The sequence below is a fragment of the Pteronotus mesoamericanus genome, unplaced genomic scaffold (assembly GCF_021234165.1).
Source record: "Pteronotus mesoamericanus isolate MK-2021 breed Mesoamerican mustached bat unplaced genomic scaffold, CSHL_Meso_final scaffold_36, whole genome shotgun sequence".
Lineage (NCBI taxonomy): Eukaryota > Metazoa > Chordata > Mammalia > Chiroptera > Mormoopidae > Pteronotus > Pteronotus mesoamericanus.
This window is the reverse complement of record NW_026555313.1, coordinates 187,791-212,690: the sequence shown is the minus strand read 5'-3', so window position 1 is coordinate 212,690 and position 24,900 is coordinate 187,791. Positions and strand designations below refer to the sequence as shown.

Genomic DNA, 24,900 nt, shown 5'->3' with positions numbered 1-24,900 from the left:
CATTAGCCATTGAGAAAATGCAAATAAAAAAGAGTGAGATAGCATTACACATTTAATGGGATAGCAAAGAAAAAAATAAAATAAAAATGGAAGATACCAAGTGCTGATGTGAATGTGTAATAAATGCTGCTATCATACATTTTTGGTGGGAATGTAAAATGGCACTTCCTCTGCATAAAATAGTCTGGCAGTTGCTTATAAAGTTAAACATACACTTACCACATGACCTAGCAATCCAACTTCGAGGTGTTTTCCCAAGGAAAATAGAAACTTACATTCACACAGAAACATGTACTCAAATGCTTATAATAATTTTATTTGTAATAATCAAAAATTGGAAATAACCCAAATATTTCTCAAGAGAGGAATGAATAAACAAACTGTAACATATCCATACAATGGAATACTACTCAACAATCAAACAGAACCAAATTACTAACCCACACAACAAATGGATGCAATTCAAATGCCTATAGTAAGTGAAACAAGTCAGATTCAAAATTCTGCAGACTGTATGATTCCATTTACATGATATTTAGAAAAGGCAAAAGTATAGAGATAGAAAACAGACCCGTGTTTGCTAGAGGTTAAGCATGGGGAAGTAGCTCTCTCTGAAGGGTATAACAGGGACATTTTAGCAGGTGGTGGAGCCGTTCTATATTTTGACTGGCATTGGTTATACCACTGGGTATGTTTTCAAACACAGAACTATGTATTAAAGTGGGTAAATTTTATTCAATGTAAATTATACCTTAACAAAATTTTTTATAAAATAATTTTATAGATACATAAAATTTTAATATGATTTTTAAAACATGGGTTTAAAAGGCTAAGTTCTACACTGATGGTTGCCAGAGGGGATAGGTGTTGGGGAACTGGATGAAAAAAGTGAAGGGATTAAGAACTACAAGTTGGAAAGTGGTGGCAGGAAAATGGAGACAAATGTATCTGGAAAAAAAAAAAAAGAACTACAAGTTGGTTGTTATAAAATAGTCATAAGCATGTAAACTACAGTGTAGGAAATGTAGTCAATAACATTGTAATAACTTTGTATGGTGCTAGGTGGGTACTTGAGATATTGGGGGACCACTTTGTAAAGTTTATAATTGTCTAACCACTATGCTGTACAACTGAAACTAATACAAAATAATATTGAATTAATCTGTAAATGAAAAATAAAATTAAAAAAAGCCAAGTTCTGAAATAGCATAACCATTTAATATGTAAAACTATAATCATTATAGGCTAACACTTGGCGCCATAAACTATTTGGGATAAATATATAGAGAGGAGAGGATATTAAATGTTTTATTAAAGTTATTGTTTATTCCTGTGTAACTAGAAAAGGACCAGTGTGGGTTTTCCCCACAGATGAGATGTGATTATTCTCTATTCTACTTGCCTGTATACTGCACAGAGAACGTAAGGTGACAGACCATTTGGACCTTATTCCTGGAGACCCGGATTCAGTGGCCTGGGGTAGGACCTGGCAATTTGTTTCTTAAATAGCTCCCTCATGTGATCTGTATAGCTGGCACCAACCATATAGTACAGACGCTAGAGAAGCAGGAAGTTACACATGATCCAGGGTAAGAGTCAAGACAAAGTTTTTGGGCCTAAGCTGAAGGTTAAAATAGCTCTTTTACTCAATAGGGCTATTCTGTTGGCTAATCACATTGAAAAGAAAAGGGAAAAGAAAAGAGAAAGAAAAAAAGGAAGGATAAGGAAAGGGGATAAAATACTATGGGTGCTTTCACATACAGTATGGATAGTATAATCCAGAGTGTGCAGAATGATTCTTATGTAAGTGATGAGAAAACTCTCATCTGAAGCTTGGAGAGTTGTTGTTGTTGTTGTTGTTGTTTTACAAGTACAGTAAAATATATGCACATATTAAGAAATTTCCTCCAAGAGAAGGATATAATATCATTATTCTGTTCCATTCCCTAATATTGATCACCCCCTGCCCCCACAAGCCTTATTGCCAAATAACCTTCTTATTTCACAGAGGAAATGCATTGAGTTTATTAGTTCAAAATGTCTCCCTCAAAGCATTTTCTTATACTTACTTTGAAAAGAAAGCTCTCAGCATGATAATGTACGGTATGTATATCCACTTCACTTCCTATTCCTAACAAATACCAGTTTGTCATTGTATCTTCCTTCATAACGAGGCCATGGAGATTCCCAAAAATCTTTCCATTAATAGCTAAGATGGCAAAAAGAAAATAGTTTTTGATTAGTGACACGACGCTCATTACTTAATCTGGTTCAAGAAGGTTGTTAAGTCACCAATATTCTCATCTGCCTCATGAAAATGGGACAATCTCATTTGCACTTACCAATCCCACCCCCCGCCCCCCGCCCCCCGCCCCCCGTCCACTCTAGACTCAATATTCACATTACTAAGAAATCCCTAAACCAAGAGGGGTAGAAAAGAGCAGTTTATTTTTGAAAGCTGCATCTTGGGTAGCAATATATGCTGTTTATTTGTTTGTTTATTCAGTATATTCTTTTTATGGGATTAGATTAAAGCCTTATTTGTGAGGTAGCCAGATTTATACCATTCTACAATTGAGTGGACTAAAGTGCAGAGAAGCAAGTTGGTCTATATTGTAACAACCAATTAGAAGCTATTTCCTTAACATGTCACTCTCTGAGGGGTACCTTGGGGCGAGTTTCTAAGCCTGGATGACTCTCCAAAAAGCTTCACACCAGCGGAGCCCACAGAGACCAAAGCAAGCTCAAGCTGCGTTGACCTGATGGGGCACTCTCACGCCTTCACTTTTTACTAAGTTTTTATTCTGTGCACCATGACAGCCAAATGAGTTACATTCATTAAAAACAGAGAGCATTCTAAGAAACTTTTGGGAGAGGGAAGCAAAATTTGTAGGGGAAAGAGTAGCTGAATTAGAGATCAGGGTAATTCTGATTTATGCTAGCAATTAATCAGCTTGGGCAAGGCTTATCTTTTATTACACTTTTGGTCAAAAGTAGATCTTGGTGAGAGAGTGCGGATATGTCAATTAAACACATTACTCCCATTAAAAAAAAAACAACTACCTTAAGTTACATAGAATTAAATAACATAGACACATTAAAACAGAAATTTGGTGATGGTATTTTATGTCCCAGAAACAGTTAACCCAGGAGTTGAAATTTGATCAACTAGAAATTACAATATATTTCCATAGAAATATACCAATAAGTGATGATTTATCTTTAAAGGATTATTTTACAGTCTTGTAATTTAGGGACCTCAGCATTCAGAGGTAGAGCTCCTTAAAATGGCTAGTCCACAGCCTGGACGGACCTTGCTGGCTGCTTTAGAAGACTTGCTTCAGTCCAGGTGCCTCTGAGCTGGGGACCTCCTATGGTTAAAGGAACTTCTATGAGCATATCTCAACAAGGTTTTCTTTTTAAATCGAGTGCGTGATATACCGTGCATTCTGTTGCTCTCCTCAAAATCATCAGTGTGCTTAAAATCTTGTGGATCTTTATCGAGATACTTCTTAATATTTTCATCCAGATACCAAGATTCATTCTCATTAAATACCAAAAACAAGAGAACAAATTCATAATCAACATCGTTTCTTCTTCCTTTTTCATTCAACACTCCTTCTCTACATATAATCAGAGGACCCATCAAACCACTGTATGTATCCTGAAAGAAAATAAAACTGAATTAAAAGAGACTTTAAATAATTTAATAACACAGATTAAGTGCTTGTAAAAAAGTCATTGTAAAAAGACTGAATATAAACTAAGTCCTAAGAAGCCCTGAGGAAATGGTGATCTTCATGAAAATTTAGGAATATTCCTAAAAATTTGCTACAGAAAAAGCTTCTTGAGAGCTGAGACAGCGTCCCTCGCTTAGTGCTGGATCTCCAGAGACAGTTCTGTGTCTAGTACATAGAAGGTACTCAATAAATATTTAGTGAATAAATGAACGCTCATTTCTATTTTTCTGTTGGCTTTTTAAGTGAGTCTGTATTTATAGTTATATACAGATGCATATATGCTGCTTCCTGTGAGTAAAAGTGAACCCACAGGAAGTGAAAGTAAAAAATTATCTTAACCTTCCTGTTAAATAGAATAGCAAATTATACAGAAACATGGATGATCTCCACGCCAAGTTGTTTAGCCCAAACTCTCTTTTGAGGGAAAACTCCCACATTTCCAACTACCTATGTAGATATTCCTCCTGCAATGATTCAATCTTCTAAGCATTTCTAAAGTGGACTTTTATTATTTCTCTCAAACCATTCCTTCTGAATTCTCTATTTCTGTTAACAGTGCTATATTATCTGTCATTTAAGTTAGAAAATTTGATTTCAGTATTTAATTCTTCCTCACTTTGTCCCATCTCATTTGCTGTCCAATCTTACATTTCTTTTCCCTTCACCGTGCCTCTCCATTCAGCAGCTTCCTTTCCATTTCGTCTGCCACCCTTTGAGTGTAGAAGCTTAATACCTAACCCTGGACTAGAACTCGGCTCCCCTCTGGCCTCTGGTCACCTCACCCCACCTCCAGCCCTCCTGTTGACGGCCATCAGATTAGTCTCCTCACTCTCATATCTAGAAGGCCTCAGTGAATCTCCATGGCCTACTGAATAGGATGTAAAGCCTGGGCAGGTCCCTAAACCCCTCATGTGCTCCCTCAGTGGGTTTCTCTAGCTTAAGCTCCCCTACTGCTTTCCTTTCCTATTACCCATTTAGCTAAATGGGACTCTCAACATTTCCCAAACACACCTACTTTCCTATTTACCACAATGCTTTCTCTTCCTAGACTGTCCCCCATTGCCCTGCACTCCTATAGAACTCGCCAGATTCAGAATTTTGTTCACACTGTATTATTTTCCCCAAAGGTTATAAATTCCTTCAAGACAAGAATATTTACATCACTCACAGCACTTGGCAAAGTCATTTGCAAGCACAAGTGTTAAATAAATATTTGTTGGGGGGGTACCAAGAATTAAATAAATAAGTGTGTGTTTCACATAATTCCAAAATGCAAGTTTGTTTTGAAGAGCCTTGTACGTCACTCCATAACTCCTGAACTGTCCAGTACAACTCAAGGACGTTAATGCAGACATTTAATATTTAACAAGAAGGTTAAGATACTTCCTTACTTTTTAAATAATGGACAATACCTACTTTTTTTTAAATCACATATGACTTTAATTTGGATTTTGATTTATGACATGTAATTAAAGACTACTTGTTTTACCATACACATCTCTGACTCAAACAATAGAGAATCTTTGCCTTTAATTTCCTATATGAAGTTAACCTATATATTATTTAAATAGTCTGTAGTTTCAGTTACTTTGTTTGGCATATGCTTTCTTTTCCTGAGCCCTGTTAGCAGTGGTAATACCTTTAAAGAGGATAGATTCCATGCATCAAAAACCATGGTATAAATTATATTAAAGTATTTTTAATCTTATGGTTATTTATTTATTTATTTATAGAACCTCTTTGCTTCAAACTTCTAAATTTGATGGTTGAAACATTGGGATTTTATTTGTTCTCTCCCCCACCCCCATACTTTTGGTTAAGAGCCAACAAATTTTTGTTCTCTGCAAAGCGCCAGGTAGTGAATATTTTTTACATTGTTGGCCATACTGCTTCTTTCACAGCTTCTCAACTCAATGACAGAAAATGTAAAGAAATGGGCCTGGTCATAGTTTGGGAACGAACCCCACTTTAAACCTTGACATCCCCCCACATACACCCACCCGCGCTGTGAAGACTTACTCGCTAATTTAAAACCACATTACCGTGATCATTTTGCTTGCTCTTTCCACTTTACCTTCACAAAATTTACTGTTGAATAGTAAACCCATGGAATACAATTTGGGTCAGATGGCCCTGGACCAGACCTTTTAGGGACATTCCACATGTAAGTTTTTATTTCTCCTGAAACAAATGAGAAAAAATAGGAAGGATTTACCAGCGTTACCTCTATTCCAGATGATTTAGCTGACAAAACACAAATGCATCTTTATATATTTTAGTTAATGTTTGTGGCTTGGGAGAAGTACCTATTCATTAGAAATGTTCCCATTAAACTCATATCTTGACTTTCCGCAGTTTCCAAGTGACAGATCTTTCATTTCAGACTACAGCCTTCCCTGTAGGTTCCCCTTTCTACAATCAACAGATGTTTATTCAGGGAATGAAGACTTATTTTATACCTCACTGCTTTTTTTTTACCCCTCAAATTTCCTGTCTCTCTCCCCAGAGCCATGCCCCAGCTCGCCTGAGTTACCGTGACTTTCCCCTTTGGCTTCTTACAGAACCACCAGGAAGCTTTGTAAACTCTCAATGCTCAGGCCTCATCCCAAACCAGTGAAATTAGTGTCTGGGGTCTGGGACTATGTATTAGGGGTTTTTTTCCATCTTCTTGGGTGATTTTAATGTGCAGGTAGGTGAGATCTAGTTAAAACCAAAGAGAATTGGAGAGCCCTATTTCCAAATCTTGACCACATGACTTTCTATCTACCCAAACTTTGACAAGCTACTTAACCTCCCTGACCTTTTGTTTCCTTACCTATAAAGTGAGTTAGACTGCTGTGAGGATTAAATTAAATAAAATACCTAGACCCTGGCCAGGTGGCTAATGTTTATTGATTTTAATGTTAATTGTGTTGGCACATTGTCCAACCAAAAGGTTGCAAGTTTGATTCTCAGTCAGGGTACATAAGGGAGGCAACCGATTGATGTTTCTCTCTCACATGGATATTTCTCTCTCTCTCTCTCTATCTCCCTCTCTCTCTCTTTCTCTTCCTGCTTCTCTCTCTAAAATCAATAAACATATTCTTGGCTGAGGATTAAGAAACAAAACCTAGAATAATGCCTCACATTGAATAATGTGAGTCAATAATATTAATTTCTATATACACTAATAACAAATGTATGCACTCCATGTTGCCAAGCATCATATCTATGCATCATTGGTGGCCAATCCAGAGCCTTGCAGAGGAGTCACAAATACACTCATGAATCAGCAAGATAATCACATGGTATAAGTGCCAAATAAAAGCCACATCTCCTTTTGAACTGTGTCCCATCCCCACTCATCAGAACAAACAACCTATAGCTGAATGTGAGCCACAAAGCAAAACAAAAGTAACGCTTACATGTAACTTGGCTCCATATGTGTTCACATACCAGTGGGTTAGCAATATAACATTAGGTCTAATTTCCATTGTTTCATTACAGTTTTTATGCCTTGCTAATCGCAAGATAAACCACTGATATTTAGCTTCCTACATACAAATGGTTGCAGGGGTGGTATTATTCAAGTTGGGACAATCCAGCAGGAAGCACAGCTCTAAATAAAAAGAAAATGCTCAGTAAATGTTTTTTAAGTCATTTAATCATGAGAGAAAAGAAATTTGATAGGGGTTGCTTAGTTTGCTTCTGATGCTAGTGTGCTCTCCTTATCTCATGTATGCCCAGGTTAATCCTTCTCCTCGAGTTTTTCTGGACTTCCTTCACAAAGTTAGTTTCTTGCCCCTACCTCCTGTCTCTGGGCTCTTCCAAACCTTTCAGACTGTCAGACCCTTGTGGGCATTCTCTGACTCTGCCTCCCAGTAAGAAAAATGCCCCTTTGTCACTCTCTAATCTTTCTTCTCCTCACTCTCATAACCCTCACTTCAAGGACTCTCTGAAGGCCAGCCAGCACGGAGGAGGTGTGTCCCTTGCACATCCTCACCATTAGGGCACAACAGCTTCACAGGTCACCCTAGCTTGTCCAAAGCTCTACCAGAGCCCCATCAATGTCTGAATGACACCTTTCTTTCTCCCCTCAGACATGCTTTCAACCATCAGAAATGAATAACTTTATTTAATGGCTTTTTTGACCCATTTTAAAACATTTCCCTCTTCATCTAAGCAAGACACATCCATTATAAAAATCTAAAAAGTACAATAAAGTGTGAAGAAGTAGAAAAGAGTATCACTCTGCTACACAAATACTACCACAAAGGTATAAGCATTACTAACATTTTGGCTTATTTCCCTTGGATCTGTCTTCTATACTTTTATTTTGCTTAACATGATACCATAAGTGTACCCATGTCATTCAAATGTTGGATTGATTGATTGATTGATTGATTTGAGAGAGAGAGAGAAAACTAGATGTGTTGTTCCACTTACTTATGCATTCATTGGTTGGTTCTTCTAAGTGCCTTGACAAGGATCAAACCCTGCAACCTTGGCATACAAGGATAACTCTCTACCAACTGAGCTACCCAGTCAGGGCTCAAATCTTCTTAAATATCATTTAATGGCTGCACAATAGTCTATTGTAAGGATATCCCAGAATTTATTTTAACATTTTACTATAGATACATTTAGGAGACTTATGAAAGTTTCTTGAAGCAGAAAAACACAGGCTTTTGTTACTAGGGGTGGGGCCGAGTGGGGAGTGGCTGAAGAAGTTGGAATAGTGGCCGATGAATTTTCCTTTCCCCAGCCCCATCCTTGTAGAGGTACCTTGCTAACTTTTTCTGGTGATGTGTGAGATTGTTTTCTTTTCTTCTTTTTATGCATCTTTAACTTTTTAAAGTTCATATGACTGTTACTGTAATTACTATAATATTATTATAATGTTACTATGTACAGAGGTAAAATGGAATATAACTGCCCTGTGGTGGCTGTCAATTTCATAATTCAACATCACAGTGGCTCTTCACATTTATTACAACAACACTTCAACTGTATAAATGTTATGGGCAGCTGCTTAAATTATTAGATGTTCTCTCCTTTTGGTGCATCTTTCAAAACTCAACTGGAGTTCTACCTCCTTTATAAAGCTTTACCTAATTACTACTTTTCTTAATTGCTCCTAACTAATCAATCAGTCTTCATGGATCCCCTTTCTCTGAAACTGTTATAAACACATCCAGATGTATTCTTGAAATTCTTCACCACTTAGAATTTTATCAGGTAACACCCACATGACTACTGAAATGATTCATCTTGTTTGTATTTTTTTCTTCGAAGCTCATATGAAGTGTCTTGAGAGAAATGTGTGATTCAGAGGTTAGGTTCTGAAGTCAAACAAGCTGGGCCTCCCTCATTACTAATGCATGACCTGGTCAAGTTCTTTACTCCTTTATGCTTTTGTCATCTGTTAAATGGATGTAATAACAGATTTCATCGATTAGAGGATGAACATTTTTCACAATTTAATATAACTGAAGTCAGGATACATTTTTCAATCAGAAATATGTTAAAATTTAATTGGCAGCTTTTTAAAATCTCTTTTAGAAACATATAAAATAATGATGGACATTATAATCAATGGTATCAGATTTAATAAAATATTATTAGTGTCTACTTCACTGGGTTATTATAAGGATAAATGAAGTTATGTCTTCTTTTAATATGAAGCACAGCACCTGGCACAAGGTTAACATTCAATGTGTGTTAGCTATTAGTATGTCTTCGTGCATTTTTAGGTCCCTAATGGACCCTAGAACCTCCATAAACATTTGGTCATTGGATGAATGAGGATCGCATACTGGGAGTGACTAGGTAATGGCTGGAACACATTAACATTAAGAGAAGCTCTTCAAGACTCCTCAGAGATCAGAAAAGAGTTGAGTCTGGTGTCCTCCTCAGGACAACAGAACTCTGGGGTAACTTACCTGGCTTTGCCATGGGCACTTGGAGTCGCTTCCCATTCTCTGTCTCCTCCACACCATGGGCTGAGATGGAGTAGGGCCGACTGGCTTTGTTTTTAAACACGATCAGGATAGAGTCACCCACCTCAGCATGCACCATTGGGCCTAAAGGCAAAACACAGGTGTGTGTGCATTACTGTTGCTCTTTTCAACACTGAGGTCATTTAAATGTAGATAGTATTTGGAAAAATAAAACAAATGTTAGCTTCTTCATTAGTGTATTTCCTTTAGAGGGCCATATATGTAGTATTAGATAGCATGTAGTTTTGGCATTTGGACCATTTTGGGTCCAAATCCTGCCTTCTCCACTTACTTGAGAGGCCTTGCAATCAAGCTTTGCCTGAGTTTCAGATTTCTCTTCTAAGATGGGTTTAATCACACTTTTCTCATAGGATTAAGATAATAAGATAAATAAGATAATGTATGTATAGTGCTTATTTCAGTGCATTAAAACACAGTAATTAAATGCTTAAATTTCTACTACTGCTCAGACTTAACCCCCAGGAAAAGCCACATCTATGATACAAAGACTTTCAGTTGTAATCCCCTTGCATGTTTCCTTTGTTAAGTCTGAAATTGCTCACTGTCTGTAAATAGATTTAACTTTGATGATGATAATAAGAATAATAATCCAAGAAAATAATGTGTATAAAGGGATTCAAAAGATAACAGAATTAAAACATTTATATACTGATTTATGATCAATCCAGTGACTTCCCTAATGCACGTCTAATGCTGTTTCTCTACATTTGGGTACTTGATGAGATGTCTTTCTTCAGTTCCTCATATGTGCACATTTCTATTACAAGCAACCAGCTCGTGTGTCCGTGGAAAGAGTTCTACAGCCCACTGGAGAAGCCCGTGCAGCATGACGGGTGCGCATGACCCATGCCAGGTGCCTGTCACCCCTCGGTGACCAGAATGTAGCACATGCAGTTTACCCAGCCCACACACCACACGGACACAGCGTTCCACACACAGGGGTCCTCATGAGGCACCACCTTGAGGGGCTTGGAAGCACACTCCCATTTTGGAAGTACCTCAGACTTATTCCCTATTCATTCACATTCTTGGCCGTTTATTGTATTCTACATTCATAGGGAGATATATTCATGGAACACCCACCCATTTGTTATGGATTCAGACCAGGGTTTTAATTGCTTTTTTGAGAGAGACTGCTAAAGCCCTAAAAAAAATTCTAAAATTTGTTGGACTATTATTATCTTTGGAAAGAAATAATATGCATCCAAAAGTGTTTGAAAAATGCTCATTTTTTTAAAAAAATGATAAAGCTAGAAATTTCTAGGCATGTTTTTAAAAAGTAAGCTAGTGTGTAATTACATATAGCAGCATCTGTGCGGATAAATTAAAATCACTATTTGTATATGCATACCTCTTAAATTGCATGGGCCTTGCTGTACTGGTGAGTAACAGCGAATGCTTCCTGACTAATGACCTGGCAGCTTACAGGGAGCAGTAATGAGCACTACTGTGCCCGCCTTATGCCCTTTGTAAATTCAGGAGCATAGGCCCCTCCCTGAGCTGCAGAAAATGAGTAGACGGGCCTCCTGTTTCCCTGGCTGAAGTGCTGCTGGGCTTGCCTCTGATGGAGTCACTCGTCTGTGTCATTTTACTGAGCAGATCCAAACTGGGACTTTTTGGGGGCAACCCAGCCCCGTTGGCAGGACCCGTACATTTCTTCAGAGCTCAGCTGACATGTAAAAGTCTCAAAAGGAGGAACATTTCCACTGGGGTTGACTTTATTTAGTGTGACAAGCTTGTGTGCCAGCTATTAACTGACGGTGAAGGTGTGGTTGGGGCACTTAGTAATTTATGAAGTTGGCAGTTGTGTAAGGTCATATACTCTGCACATTAACACTGTGTAAAGCCATACTCTGTACTAAGTTACCTTGTGCATTTAAAAATGGGAATGGATTTGGAAAAGGTCATCTAGATTAGCCCTCTGCCTTAACATCTCATCTTCATGTGGAATCAGGTTTGGTGACCCTCAGATGAAGAAAAGTGGGAAGGAATGCAGGAAGAGTTTATTTGATTGCCAGGTCAGGCAGCACAGGGCATCAGGCAGGCAGAGCAGTTCTAAGGAGGCCGCGAGTTAGCACCTCCCAAATTAAAACCAAGCTTTTCATCCTTAGCACCCCTCTTACATAAGGGGTTCCTCTTTTGTCAGAATTATTTTTATGTGCGTTGTTATGGTCCTGTGCATGGATAATCGAGGACCTAAAGTTATGCAAACACTCAGCCTGCTGTTCTGAGGCATCAAATTAAAATTTCCTGGCTCAGCAGAGGAATGGAAAAAGAACTTTAGGGCAACAGACAGGTTAGACTGCCCAGAGGATATGGATTCTTGTTTGCATGTTATCTGGAAGTCTTATTATGACTATTCTTTGGATGGGCTGAGCGCACAGCATGGTCCCTGAAAATGGGAGGCCTGGAAGAAGTTGCACTTGGCTGAATGCAGTCAGGCTGCTCCATTCCTTTCCTCTATTCTCAGGTGTAAGTCTAACGGACTTGTACGTGCGTGTGCATGTGTGCGCTTCTGTCTGTGCCATACCCAGGAGTTCCAAGTGCTCCTCTTGTGGTGGCCGGGCCTTGATCTCCACAAATTCTCCATTGGTGTATTCCCTGTAAACCACCTTCTTGTACTGAGAGCCAATCCAGTTTTCAGTGTGGTTCATAAATATATCTCCATGTCTGCAAGTCAGAAGCAGCAGAAATTAAAATTGTCAGAGGGTAGAAAAACCTTGAGTGCTTCTGAATGATTGGGGGGTACTCTGAGGCAGCGTTTCCTAAACCCAGCTGTGATCAGCATCTCCCCAGGGAGCTGGCCTTTTGCATCAAGCTTTCTTTGAGTTGGGCAAGGAAACTGCATCTGAAAGTGCTCAGAGAGTTCTGCTGTGGGCAGTCCAGCACTGGCTCAAGGCCTACTCTTGGGAACCATGGAGCCATTGCTCTCAGCCTTGCTGGGTGATGAATAAGGCCAGTCTTAGTTAGAGACTCCTAAGGGCCCCTTGAGGCTATACTTCTCTTCTTGGGACTAACCGACATCATACACATGTCCATACATGCAAACACCCACACTCTACTACCCTGCATTCCTCCAGATTGTATATGTTATCATTCTGTACCTTGTTATGCTTTCCCACTTATAAAGATCTCAAGAATGCCTCTGGTTTGTGTTTGTGCATATGCCCATATACAAATATAGATACAGTTGATTTTTGTTAATCACAGTAATTATGTTCTAGAGAATCACCGCAAACACCAAATTAGCATATATTGAACCATGGTTCCCAGCAGAAATATAGGTCTAGGTTCTGTCTAACATCTAGCCACAATGTTTTCATCAACAGATCAATATATAACCTTGTTTTATGTGTGTTTCCATTTAAAGACATCTTATTTAATATATACTTCTGATTCATTAACACTGAATTCACAGCTAACAGTCCTATAACTCATGCCAGAATGAAGCTTACCTACTACATGTATTTCCTCTATAAGGCCTCTTTGGCGTTCAAACATTAGACAGTACTAGGTTTGGGGGGCATTTTAATAGCTAAATCACCAATAAAAAATCCATGAAAATGCAAAAAAAAAAAAAAAAGGATGTGGCACTAAATAAACCACAAAAAGAACATTTGTTTACAGTATGAAATCAGAAACAAGAATGCAAGGAGGTACAGAGGACCCCACTCAAGAGGGATTCAAAGAGGTCCACTCCAAGACACATCATCATTAAAATGGCAACTATCAAAGACAAAGAGAGAATCCTCAAGGCAGCAAGGGAGAAGGAGAAAGTAACATACAAGGGGGCCCCAATATGGCTAGGAGCTGACTTCTCAACGGAAACACTACAAGCCAGAAGGGAATGGCAACAAATATTCCAAATCATGAAAAGAAAGGGCCTACAGCCAAGGCTGCTCTACCCACCAAGGCTCTCAAGTAAAATAGAAAGGGAAATACGGAGTTTCCCAGACAAGAGAAGGCTGAAAGAATACATCTCTACCAAACCAGCACTGCAAGATATGCTAAGGGGACGGGTTTAAGCAGATGAGGGAAAAGAATGAGAGAGAGAGGAACACAGGTACAAAGAGAAAAGATGAGTAAGTTTCTATCAGTAATATCTCTCAACGTGAATGGACTAAATGCCTCAATCAAAAGGCACTGGGTAGCTGACTGGATAAGAAAACATGACCCACACATATGCTGCCTACAAGAGACCCACCTCAGAGCAAGAGACCTACACAGATGAAAGTAAAGGGATGGGAAAAAATATTACAAGCAAATGGGCAAGAGAAGAAAGCAGGGGTTGTAATACTTATATCAGACAAAGTAGATTTCAAAACAAAGACCATAAAGAGAGACCCAGAGGGGCATTTTTTAATACTTAAAGGAAGAATCTATCAAGAAGACATCAACATTGTAAACTTATATGCTTCCAATATAGGAGCCCCCAAGTTTATAAGGAAATTGTTGGATGACTTCAAAAAAGATATAGACAGCAACACACTGATAGTAGGGGATTTTAACACCCCACTTTCAAAAATGGACAGATCTTCCAAACAAAACATTAATAAACATATCGTGGCGCTGAATGACACACTGAATCAGAGACTTAACTGACAAAAATATAGAACCTTACATCCCAAAGAAGAAAAATACACATTCTTTTCAAATGCTCATGGAAGTTTTTCAAAGATAGACTACATGATAGGACACAAAGCAAACCTCAGCAAATTCAGGAAAATTGAAATCATACCAAACTTTTTCTCGGACCACAAGGGATTGAAACTGGAAATCAACCTCAAAGAGAAACTTCAAAAACTTGCAAACTCATGGAGACCGAACAGTACACTATTAAACAATGAATGGGTCAATAATGAGATAAGAGAAGAAATCAAAAAATTTCTGGAAACAAATGAAAATGAACAGACAACAGTCCAAAACCTATGGGACATAGCAAAGGCAGTCCTGAGAGGGAAGTTCATAGCAATACAGGCTTCCCTAAAAAAGATAGAAACATTTCAAATAAAAGACCTAACACTACAACTTGAAGAACTGGAGAAACAACAACAAATAAATCCCAGAGCAAGTAGAAGGAAGGAAAGAGTCAAGATTAGAGCAGAACTGAATGACATAGAGACGAAAAGGACAATTCAGAGGATCAACCAACCCAGAAGCTGGTTCTCTGAATAGATAAATAAAATTGTCAAGCATTTAAGCAGACTCATCAAGACAAAAAGGGAGAGGACCCAAATTAATAATATCAGAAATGAAAGAGGAGAAATAACAGCTGATACCACAGAAATACAAATGATCGTCAGAAACTACTATGAACAATTATATGCCAAGAAATTTGAAAATCTTGATGAAATGGACACATTTTTAGAAAAGTATAATCTTCCAACACTGAAGGAGGAAGAAACAGAAAGCTTGAACAGACCGATAACAGCTGGGGAAATTGAAGCAGTAATCAAGAAACTCCAAGCACACAAAAGCCCAGGGCCAGACGGTTTCACAGGAGAATTTTACAAAACATTTAAGGAAGAGCGAACCCCTGTCCTTCTCAGACGATTCCAAAATATCCAAGAGGAGGGAAGACTCCCAGACTCTTTCTATGAGGCCAGCATCACCCTAATCCCAAAACCAGATAAAGACCCTACAAAAAAAGAAAAAAGACAGGCCCATTTAGCTGATGAACATAGATGCTAAAATCCCACAAAATATTGGCAAACCGCATCCAGCAATACATTAAAAAGATTATCCACCACGATCAAGTGGGATTCATCCCAGGGATGCAGGGATGGTTCAATATACGTAAATCAGTAAACGTGATACATCACATAAATAAAAGACAAAAACCACATGATCATCTTGATAGATGCAGAAAAAGCATTCGATAAGGTACAGCACCCATTTAGGATCAAAAAACTCAGCAAAATGGGAATAAATGGGGCATTCCTCAATGTAATAAAGGCCATATATGAAAAACCTACAGCCAATATCATACTCAACAGGCAAAAACGGAAAGCTTTCCCACTAAGATCGGGAACACGACAAGGATGTCCGCTCTCACCGTTCTTTTCAACATCGTATTGGTAGTCCTTGCCACAGCGGTCAGACAAGAGAAAGAGATAAAAGGCATCCAAATAGGAAAGGAGGAAGTAAAGCTATCATTGTTTGCAGATGACATGATAGTGTACATAGAGAACCCTGTAGACTCTACCAAAAAACTCCTCAACCTAATAAGTGAATTTGGCAAAACAGCAGGATACAAAGTCAATATTCAGAAATCAAAGGCATTTTTGTACACCAGCAATACAATAGAAGAAGAAGAAATCAGAAAAAAAGTACCATTCAATATACCAAGAAGAAAAATAAAGTACCTAGGCATAAATTTAACCAAAGACGTAAAAGACCTGTATGCAGAAAACTATACAACATTGAAAAAAGAAATTAAGGAAGATACAAATAAACGGAAGCATATACCGTGCTCATGGATTGGAAGAATTAATATCATCAAAGTGTCCATACTACCCAAAGCAATTTATAGATTCAACGCAATCCCTATTAAGATACCAATGACGTATTTCACAGAAATAGAACAGACATTTCAAAAATTTATATGGAACCATAAATGACCCTGAATAGCTGCAGCAATTTTGAGAAAGAAACACTAAGTAGGAGGGATCACAATACCAGACATCAAACTCTACTACAAAGCCACTATACTCAAAACAATCTGGTACTGGCACAAGAACAGACCCATAGACCAGTGGAACAGAATAGAAAGCCCAGAAATAAGCCCAGGTCTCTATGGGCATCTAATATTTGACAAAGGGGGCAGAAGCATAAAATGGAGCAATAATAGCCTCTTCAACAAATGGTGTTGGGAGAGCTGGACGGCTACATGCAAAAAATTGAAATTGGATCATCAGCTGACACCATACACAAAAATAAACTCAAGATGGATAAAAGACTTAGATAGAAGTAGCAACACCATCAAAGTCCTAGAGGAGAACATTGGCAGGAAACTCTCAGATATCCCACGCAGCCATTTTTTCACTGATATGTCTCCTAAAGCAAGGGACATAAAGGAAAGAATAAACAAGTGGGACCTCATCAAAATAAGAAGCTTCTGCATGGCAAAAGAAAACATCAGCAAAATGAAAAGGGAGCCAACCCTATGGGAAAATATATTCGCTAATGATACATCAGATAGAGGTTTGATCTCCAAGATATACAAAGAACTCACTCGACTTTACTCCAAGAAGACAAACGATCCAGTCAAAAAATGGGCAAAGGACCTGGGCAGATGCTTTTCTAAGGAGGAGATACAGAGGGCCCAGAGGCATTTGAAAGGATGCTCTGCATCACTAGCCATCAGAGAAATGCAGATCAAAACCACCATGAGGTACCACCTCACACCGGTCAGAATGGCCATCATAAATAGATCCACAAACAACAGGTGCTGGCGAGGCTGTGGAGAAAAGGGAACCCTAGTACACTGTTGGTGGGAATGCAGACTGGTGCAGCCACTGTGGAAAGCAGTGTGGAATTTCCTCAAAAAGCTGAAAATGGAACTGCCTTTTGATCCAGTGATTCCCCTGCTGGGAGTATACACTAAGAACACCAAAACGCCAATACAAAAGAACCTATGCACCCTAATGTTCACAGCAGCACAATTTACAATAGCCAAGCGTTGGACGCAACCTAAATGACCATCAGTAGATGATTGGATCAAAAAGTAATGGTACATATACACGATGGAATACTACGCAGCAGAAAGAAAAAAAGAACTACTAAACTCCGCGACAGCATGGATGGAACTGGAGAGCATTATGCTAAGCGAAATAAGCCAGGGGGCGAAAGACAAATACCATATGATCTCACCTATAAGCAGAACCTAACCAACAATACAAAGATGCAAGGAAAATAAGACCAGCAACACTGAAAGGAAAAGAAATCAACAGAGACAAGAGGGAAGGAGGGAGGGGAGAGGGGAAAAGGAAGGGAAGGGGAAAGTCAAGGAACATATAGCAAGGACTCATGGACAAAACCAAAGGGGAAGATCTGAGGGAGGGAAAGAGGAAGGGGGCAAGGGAAAGTGTTGGGGGGGAAGCAGAGACAAATGTATTTGAAAAAATAAATTTAAACAAATTTAAAAAAAAAGAAACAAGAATGCAGAGCAATATCTTGACCTCAGCTGGGAACATGCATATCGGGTGACACAAAATTGTTGCTGCTTTATGCATATCTGCAAATGGTCACACAAGCACCTCAAGAATTGATCTGAGGTTACAAATAAATTTTAGTGAACAGGCAGAAACATGGAACCCACCAATAATGAAGACTGACTGTATATTTAATCTATCACCAAGGTAGACCATCACAAAAGATAGAAAAAAAATCTATCAGTTTTATCTCTAAAATACATTATGTCTCGCATCCTCCCATTTCTTATGCGAAACTGTGTGTATTCCAGTCTAAGCCACCATCACTTACCTGCAATAATTGGCATTGTTCCTAATCATTCTCCATGTCACCAACACTTCTCCCCTTCCTTTATTTTCCACACTGCAGGCAGTAATCCCAAACAATAAATCTGACCAAGTTGGTCCTTGTGGAAAGCCTTTCTATGTCTCCCTATGGCCAAACTCCTTGAATCAGCTCCCATGCCACCACGTCACTCTCTGCTTCGGCCAGCCTCCAAGCTTTGTTTCCCGTCACCGGCCCTTGCATTCTCGATGCTTGGGGCCTTCTAAACACCACATCTCTTGAATACCACATGCCCTCCCCATCTCCAGGCTTTCCGTGTGCTGTTCCCTCTGCCAAGGACAGGATTCCTACCTCTTCCGTTCATTTTCTCCTTATGTTCCAGGTCAAAGTCTCCTTCCTCCTGGAAGCTATTCCGACTCACGTACCTTATCCCCATCTTTCCCCCAGATGGAGCTGCACACTCCTGCCTTGAGTTCGTACTGCACTCTGCGCTCCCCTCTCATAGTGACTGCCTCTCTCAATATGCTTGTCCTAACTCTTCCCCATGGATCATGAAGTCTATATGGGAAAGTACCTTGTCTGCCCTTCTCAGCACTGTTTCACCAGCACTTTGCACAATGCCTAGCACACAGTATGTATTTAACAAATGCACATATCCCTTCTACCCTACTGTATGTTTTCCAAGGGAAGGGAATTTTTCTTCTGCTTTTATTTTCCAGGAGTTCCAGGAGCACTGTGGTGACAAGCACAGACTCTGGGGCCATGCTCTGCTGTTTTCCAGGTTTCTTTTCTTAAAGATGCGGTTATGTTAAAGCACCTAGCTCTAGGGTTTGGTGTGAGGACTATATGAGATTAGATTTGTAAAGCACTGTGTCAGACAGGTATTAAGCATTATTGTAAGTGCCTGCTCTACCATTATTTCTCTAGGATGTTATGTGTGAAACTGGGCCAAAGCGATCAAATGGGTCAAGTAAGTTGTGAGGGTCATACCAGACTGTTTGTAAAGGCCTTAGCAAAATGCCTGGATCGTGGTGGGTGCTCAATAAATGGTGATTATCTTGAATCCAAGGTTAGTTAAATACCTGCATATCAATCTGCAAGCTCAGGAATACTAGGAATACAATTTTATTTCTCCATAGCAATTTAACCTCTGTTTTCAAATTCCCTCCCACTGCACAAACCCTGGCATGGGTACTGATGGTCCCTTTTGTTGCCTTTTGGGATCCTGAGGCTTTCCTAGTATGTTCTTAGGAAGCCCCAGGGAAAGACTTTCGGGTCCCAGGTGTGCTGGCCAGGACAGTAAATGTCTCAGGGATAGCCTGTACCCAGAGGTGGTTTGAAAACCAGATGTGAATTATGCTATGGCCTTGGGTCAAAAGGCAGAGGCATAACAACTGGGGTGTAGAGGGGGCATTTGTTCCTGGGCTCTTATCTACAGGGGTGCCATAGATGTGCCACTAGGGGAGCTTGTTCCAATTCTGTACTGTGTTTTTATCTACAGATCGGTTGTACTTGGAACATGTTCTCATTTCACTTTGCATTAATTAATTAATTAATTCATTCATTCATTCATTGACAACATCCAGAGTGGCAAGGACAGGGTGCAAGTACACTCAGTACCTTCTGTCTCTCTGTATAACTTCAGAGACAGTCCCAGAAGACTGAAGCTAGAACTTCCTGCCAGCCCAGAGGGATGGGAGGACTTAATATTGAAATTACACTGGGTTTCAAGAAAATAATGGAGGCTGTGTATCTTACACACTCATGGGCTAAGATTGGACATGCAACAAAATTATTATACTTCTTTAGTTATTGCAGCCTTTTAAAGGAATAATCATGTTAGAAAAGGCCAAATTAGTATTCATTTCCTCTTCCACTGCACCAACATCAGTTTTTAGGTTGCAGTGGCAGCACTGGTTTTGCATTAGAGGAGTGTCTGGTTTAACAAATGGGTTGGTGAATAATCAAATTAATTTTAGGTTATCCTGTCCTTGAGGCAAACCTTTTAAAAATGAAGATTCATTTTGTTTCTCCATTTATCCACAAGGTGACACTGTTACACTCTCTTTTCCAGAAGTCTGAGCCCTCAAAAACAGAGGACAAGAAGATCGAAGAGAAACGAGTATGATCAGGAATAGTTAGTTGTGTGTGGTGGGTGGAGTCTGTGTGTGGCATAGCCATAGAGGATAAGTGTGAGTGGTGTGGAAGGAGGGGGAAAGGAGGGTGGTAATAAAGAACCAAGAGGACAGGGCACCAAAGTCAACACGTGCGGTGGAGAGAACACAGGTCTATGTTCAGTTCCAACTCTGCCAATGAACAGTGGAATCGTTTTAACTCTCTGCACCAAAGTCTCCAAAGTTTGTGTAATGGGGACAGATACCCAAACAGAGGGTAGTTGTGAAGTGGAGGTGGGGTATGAAACTTGGGGAAGAAAGTCTGCAGGTCTAAGCCTGATAATGCCTCTGTATCTTGTCTGACTTTACCCCAGTGCATCCCGGGGGCTTAGGGTGGGTAGAGGACCAGTGTTCACCAGCCTGCAGGGGGCCTGAGCCTTGCTGATTCTTTGCTGCTTAGTATGGCTGACAGCGCTTTCATGGGAGGGTCAGCCTTTGCGGGCTTTCTGACTACAGGGTTTATTAGAGGAGACATGCTCTTCCTATCCCAGCTCTGGATCTCTGTCCACTTCTGGGCTGTACCCCACCCAGTTAGCGCTGATAAGGTCGATGTCTGCATCCTCAGTACCCCTTGCCCACAGTCCTCAATCTACAGCAGTCATCCTTTCACGAGGATCTGCACACCATCTCCGCCGCCAGCTGCGCTCTTTTGTTTCCCTTGTCCCACGATCACAGTGGGATCTGCCTCTTTCCCTAAATCCTTTCACTCCAGATGCTCACTCAAAGGCGCATTCATTTGTCCGCAGCCACACATGAACCAGCCACCGACGGCAGTGGTAGTCAGAGCCTGCTGCGCTAGTGTCCTCAAAATGACTTCAGATCTCTTTCCCCGGGAGGGAGATGGGCAGCTCCCCTAATCTTTTGTGCTCATAGTGAAAGCCTCTTCCACGGCTGTGCAGGCAAAACAGGGGCAGTCTTAGCTTTCACACTGGATAAACCTATGCAGCGCGTGTGCAATCCCACCCAAGAGACTTGGTGGCTTCACCCGTGGTACCTTTCCTCTCTCGCGTCCAAGTGCTGCTTTTCGAACTCCCAGTTTTTGTTAGGGGCATAATCCCATTCTACCTCTTCAGCAGCGATGTAAAAGGTTCTTATCATCCCATAAGGCTGCTCTGAAGGGTCATTCTTGCCACAGCTGTTGACCTCATAGATCTGATTCATGCCTCTGGTGAAGTGGTGCATGGTGGAACAAAACACCCTGAAAATACCTGAAAGAGAAATGGCTTGGCATTGGGTGTGGTGACTGATTGTGGTTTTGTTGTTCTTGGCTTTAGTTTGCTAGCAAATGTACATATTTTATTCTGAAATAAATAACCAGGAAAGTAGATTTTTAAAACATCAATTTTATATAGTATTTTAAATTCAGACCCCAAAGTGAATAAATTACTTTGAATATATTTACTTATGGGAAAAAAACACCATCTGAAATTCATTTGTAATGGAAGAATAAAACTTGTAAAGTTGCTGCCAACAAGTGATTTCTCTGGGTTTTCCCTATTGTACACACCTGTTAGAAGATAGTCACTGTTGGAAAATCACTGATAGGTATGATTATCTTAGCCCAGACCAGTTAAAACAGAACTAATTATGTAAGATTAATGTCCTAGACAAAGTTCAAATTAGGACACATTTCTGAAGTCATGTATTTGCCCTAAAGGATTTCATAAACTGTAAAGTACAATATACATGTAAGGTATTATTATCATTATTAAAGCCAAATGTATACTTCATTAAACCTTTGAGCAAAGGGGATTCTCATTACCAGTAATAGGCCTACGTTATGCCAGATGGAAAGTAAAAAAAAAAAAAGAAGTCAACTATATTTTCCCATATAATGCCAACAATCATGCATGACTGAGAACTATGTAATTTTTAAACTGAATTTTCTAGATGCATTGTCATCAAGTATCTATATCTTAATTGAACTCACTATAAAATCATATAAAACAAAACTGGTAGAATATATTAACTCTCAGTGAAATTATTGTATCAATAAATCTTTTCTTCCTCTAGCAGATTCTATTATTAGAGGTAATTTCTGTGGCTCTCATTAACTATCTACAATGCACAGAGATACCTTTTTGTATGCTCCACAGGTCTAAATATTGACAAGTTATCCCTTCAGGATGAGTAAAAATCATTGGTTCAGTGGGACCCCTCACACCCCTGGGCACTGGTGAGGACCCTCATGAGGAAGGGACTCTGAAACCACAGGGAAAACACCGCTGAGAATAGACTTGGAAAGAGCTGCTTCTGCATACGTTGTGTTCATCATGTTTTTCAAGAGTCAAAGAATTTCTCTCAGAATAAAAAGGAGTTTAAGGATTTGTTGTGATGATGGTTTCAGAGACATATACTTATCTCCAACTAGTTAATTTGTATGCATTAAAGACGTACAGCTTTTTGTAGACAGTCATACCAACCATAGCTTGATAGAGTGGTTTTTTAAAAAAAAGAAAATGTGTGAGTTATAGGCTGTAGTCTACTCTACCCATGTTTGGGGCACTCTTTTTGGCTGATAGATAAGCAACAGGACTTGGTGAAATGACCAAGCTTTTAAATACTTACAGATTTATACTTACCACCAAACATAAATAGGAAACCTTTGTTATAAAAGCTCTTTAGAAGCCTGTAGGGCACATGAGTAATACTCAAGGCACTGGAATAAGTAGCTAAATCTTTAAAATTATTCCAGCCAACTCTAGCTTTGAATGCCTGTTTCAATGGATTAAAGCTATTTGGCTATTTCTCTCCCCTCCCCTTTCCGGTTTTGAAGAGTATATTTAAAAAAATTATTGTGCCGAAAGCATCCGTTGGTGTGGGTGATTCATAATTGAACAATTATAACATAGAAAGGTTGAATACTAGAAGTTTACAGGCAAGGATTATGGAGCTTGTACTCTCAGGCAGTTATTGGGCAAAAGTTTTGAAGTCCAAACCTCAAGTTCTTAACCAATGGCACTGAGAGTCACCTACACTGCAGCTTCTGTGTTAATTAAAGAAGTAGACACCAATTCACGCAGGAGGCAGAGTGAGCAAGTACTCATTTCAGGTAGCATATTGGTTCTTTTTTTTAAAAAAAAATGAAAATACTGCATATAGAAACATATTGAAAGCCCACAGCACTTGCCATCTTTATTTTTCATGCAACAATAAGGCATGCTGCCGTGTGTTGCTCTATGTATCTCTCATAAAAACACCTCAAGTATCTAATTGGCTCAGGAGTCTCTAAAAGAAGAGACAGGTGCTGACACTTCAGTAAGCCTTCCGTGGATGTCAGATCCAGTACAGTTTATATTCTGGGAAAACCAAGGGTGCCCAACAGAATGAAACTAGAGAAGCCCTCAAATGACTCATGAGAAGGGCACTACCAGTCTCTAGAAAAGGCAGACCAGGCCACGTCCATAAGCTAAAAGCATCCATTTGGCCGTCCACGTCTGGTAAGCACAATTAGAATGATGTTTGTAGTTAAAAAGAACCGCAAATTGTTCATGGGTATGAATCAAGAGCATTCTTCTAGGCATGGCAAGGTCGTTAGGAGCAATAGTCCCCAACCGTTTTGGTACCAGGGACCGGTGGCAGACAATTTTTCTGTGGACAAGGGAGGGGTGATGGTTTTGGGATGATTCAAGCACGTTACATTCAAGCTCACTCCTTCAGTCCGGGCCTGTTACTAACAGGCCTAGACCCGTACTGCTCTGCGGCCCAGAGGCTGGGGACCCCTGACTTAGAGGACTCCCACTTTTACTTCATGGATGTTATTTTAGATGCTTTTCCTTTGTCCTTTAACCTGTGTGTTTGGAATAAAATAGGATTCTAATCTAGACTGTGCCTCTTTCTATATACCGTGAAGTGCCTAAATTTGACCAGTTTCTTCTGGAAGAAGACCCTAAGAATATATGCCTGAAGACAGAAATTTGGTCACCTGCCAAGTTTACCTGCATGGTCTGGCTGCATGAACACTGTGGTAGAGACATGGGGAAACAGAGCCAGGGTGTCACGGTGAGTTCCTCGTAGGTGGATGGTGTTGCCTTGAAAATAAACTCCATGCATGTCGGTGTCAGTGCCCATTCCAATCATATGCCAGGAAACTCTATCCTTTTTGCACATGCTTAGGCCTGGCTGGTTGCCATACATATAGCCATTAATAGCTAAAGGGAAGCAAAGACATAGTCAGAGCTCACTATAATTTTGTAGATATACCGAAACACATCATCTTAGTGAAAGGTTATCAGTATGCATGGAGGCAGGCTGTTCAAGTGGTCACACTCTTTTCAGAAGATTCTTATTATCAGAGAAAAATAGTACTGGGGAAAAGTCACATGGTGGATCAATTTCCAATGGAAAGTGAAATTAACAATAAATAATGAAATATCCTAAAACTGTGAAAATGGTATATTTAACAATGTGTACACAAGGGCATGACTGCATTCTAAGAATTAATAAGGAATAAATCGGGCTGTTTTCTGGCATAATTTCTTTTTGATAAAATTGTTTCATGGTGTAATA

The 24,900-nt window shown here is 39.6% G+C and overlaps 1 protein-coding gene across 1 annotated transcript in view; it reads right to left on the bottom strand.

Annotated features, from left to right (window-relative positions):
• The window catches only part of HEPHL1 (hephaestin like 1), a 66,547-nt gene that overhangs the window by 4,437 nt on the left and 37,210 nt on the right, over nucleotides 1-24,900 (bottom strand). The window contains exons 11-17 of the mRNA XM_054592636.1: nucleotides 24,330-24,542; nucleotides 21,386-21,599; nucleotides 12,270-12,409; nucleotides 9,662-9,802; nucleotides 5,815-5,921; nucleotides 3,442-3,664; nucleotides 2,070-2,209 (exon numbers count right to left, since the gene is read on the bottom strand). Coding sequence (XP_054448611.1) covers nucleotides 2,070-2,209; nucleotides 3,442-3,664; nucleotides 5,815-5,921; nucleotides 9,662-9,802; nucleotides 12,270-12,409; nucleotides 21,386-21,599; nucleotides 24,330-24,542 — 1,178 coding nt within the window. The remainder of the gene's footprint in view (nucleotides 1-2,069; nucleotides 2,210-3,441; nucleotides 3,665-5,814; nucleotides 5,922-9,661; nucleotides 9,803-12,269; nucleotides 12,410-21,385; nucleotides 21,600-24,329; nucleotides 24,543-24,900) is intronic.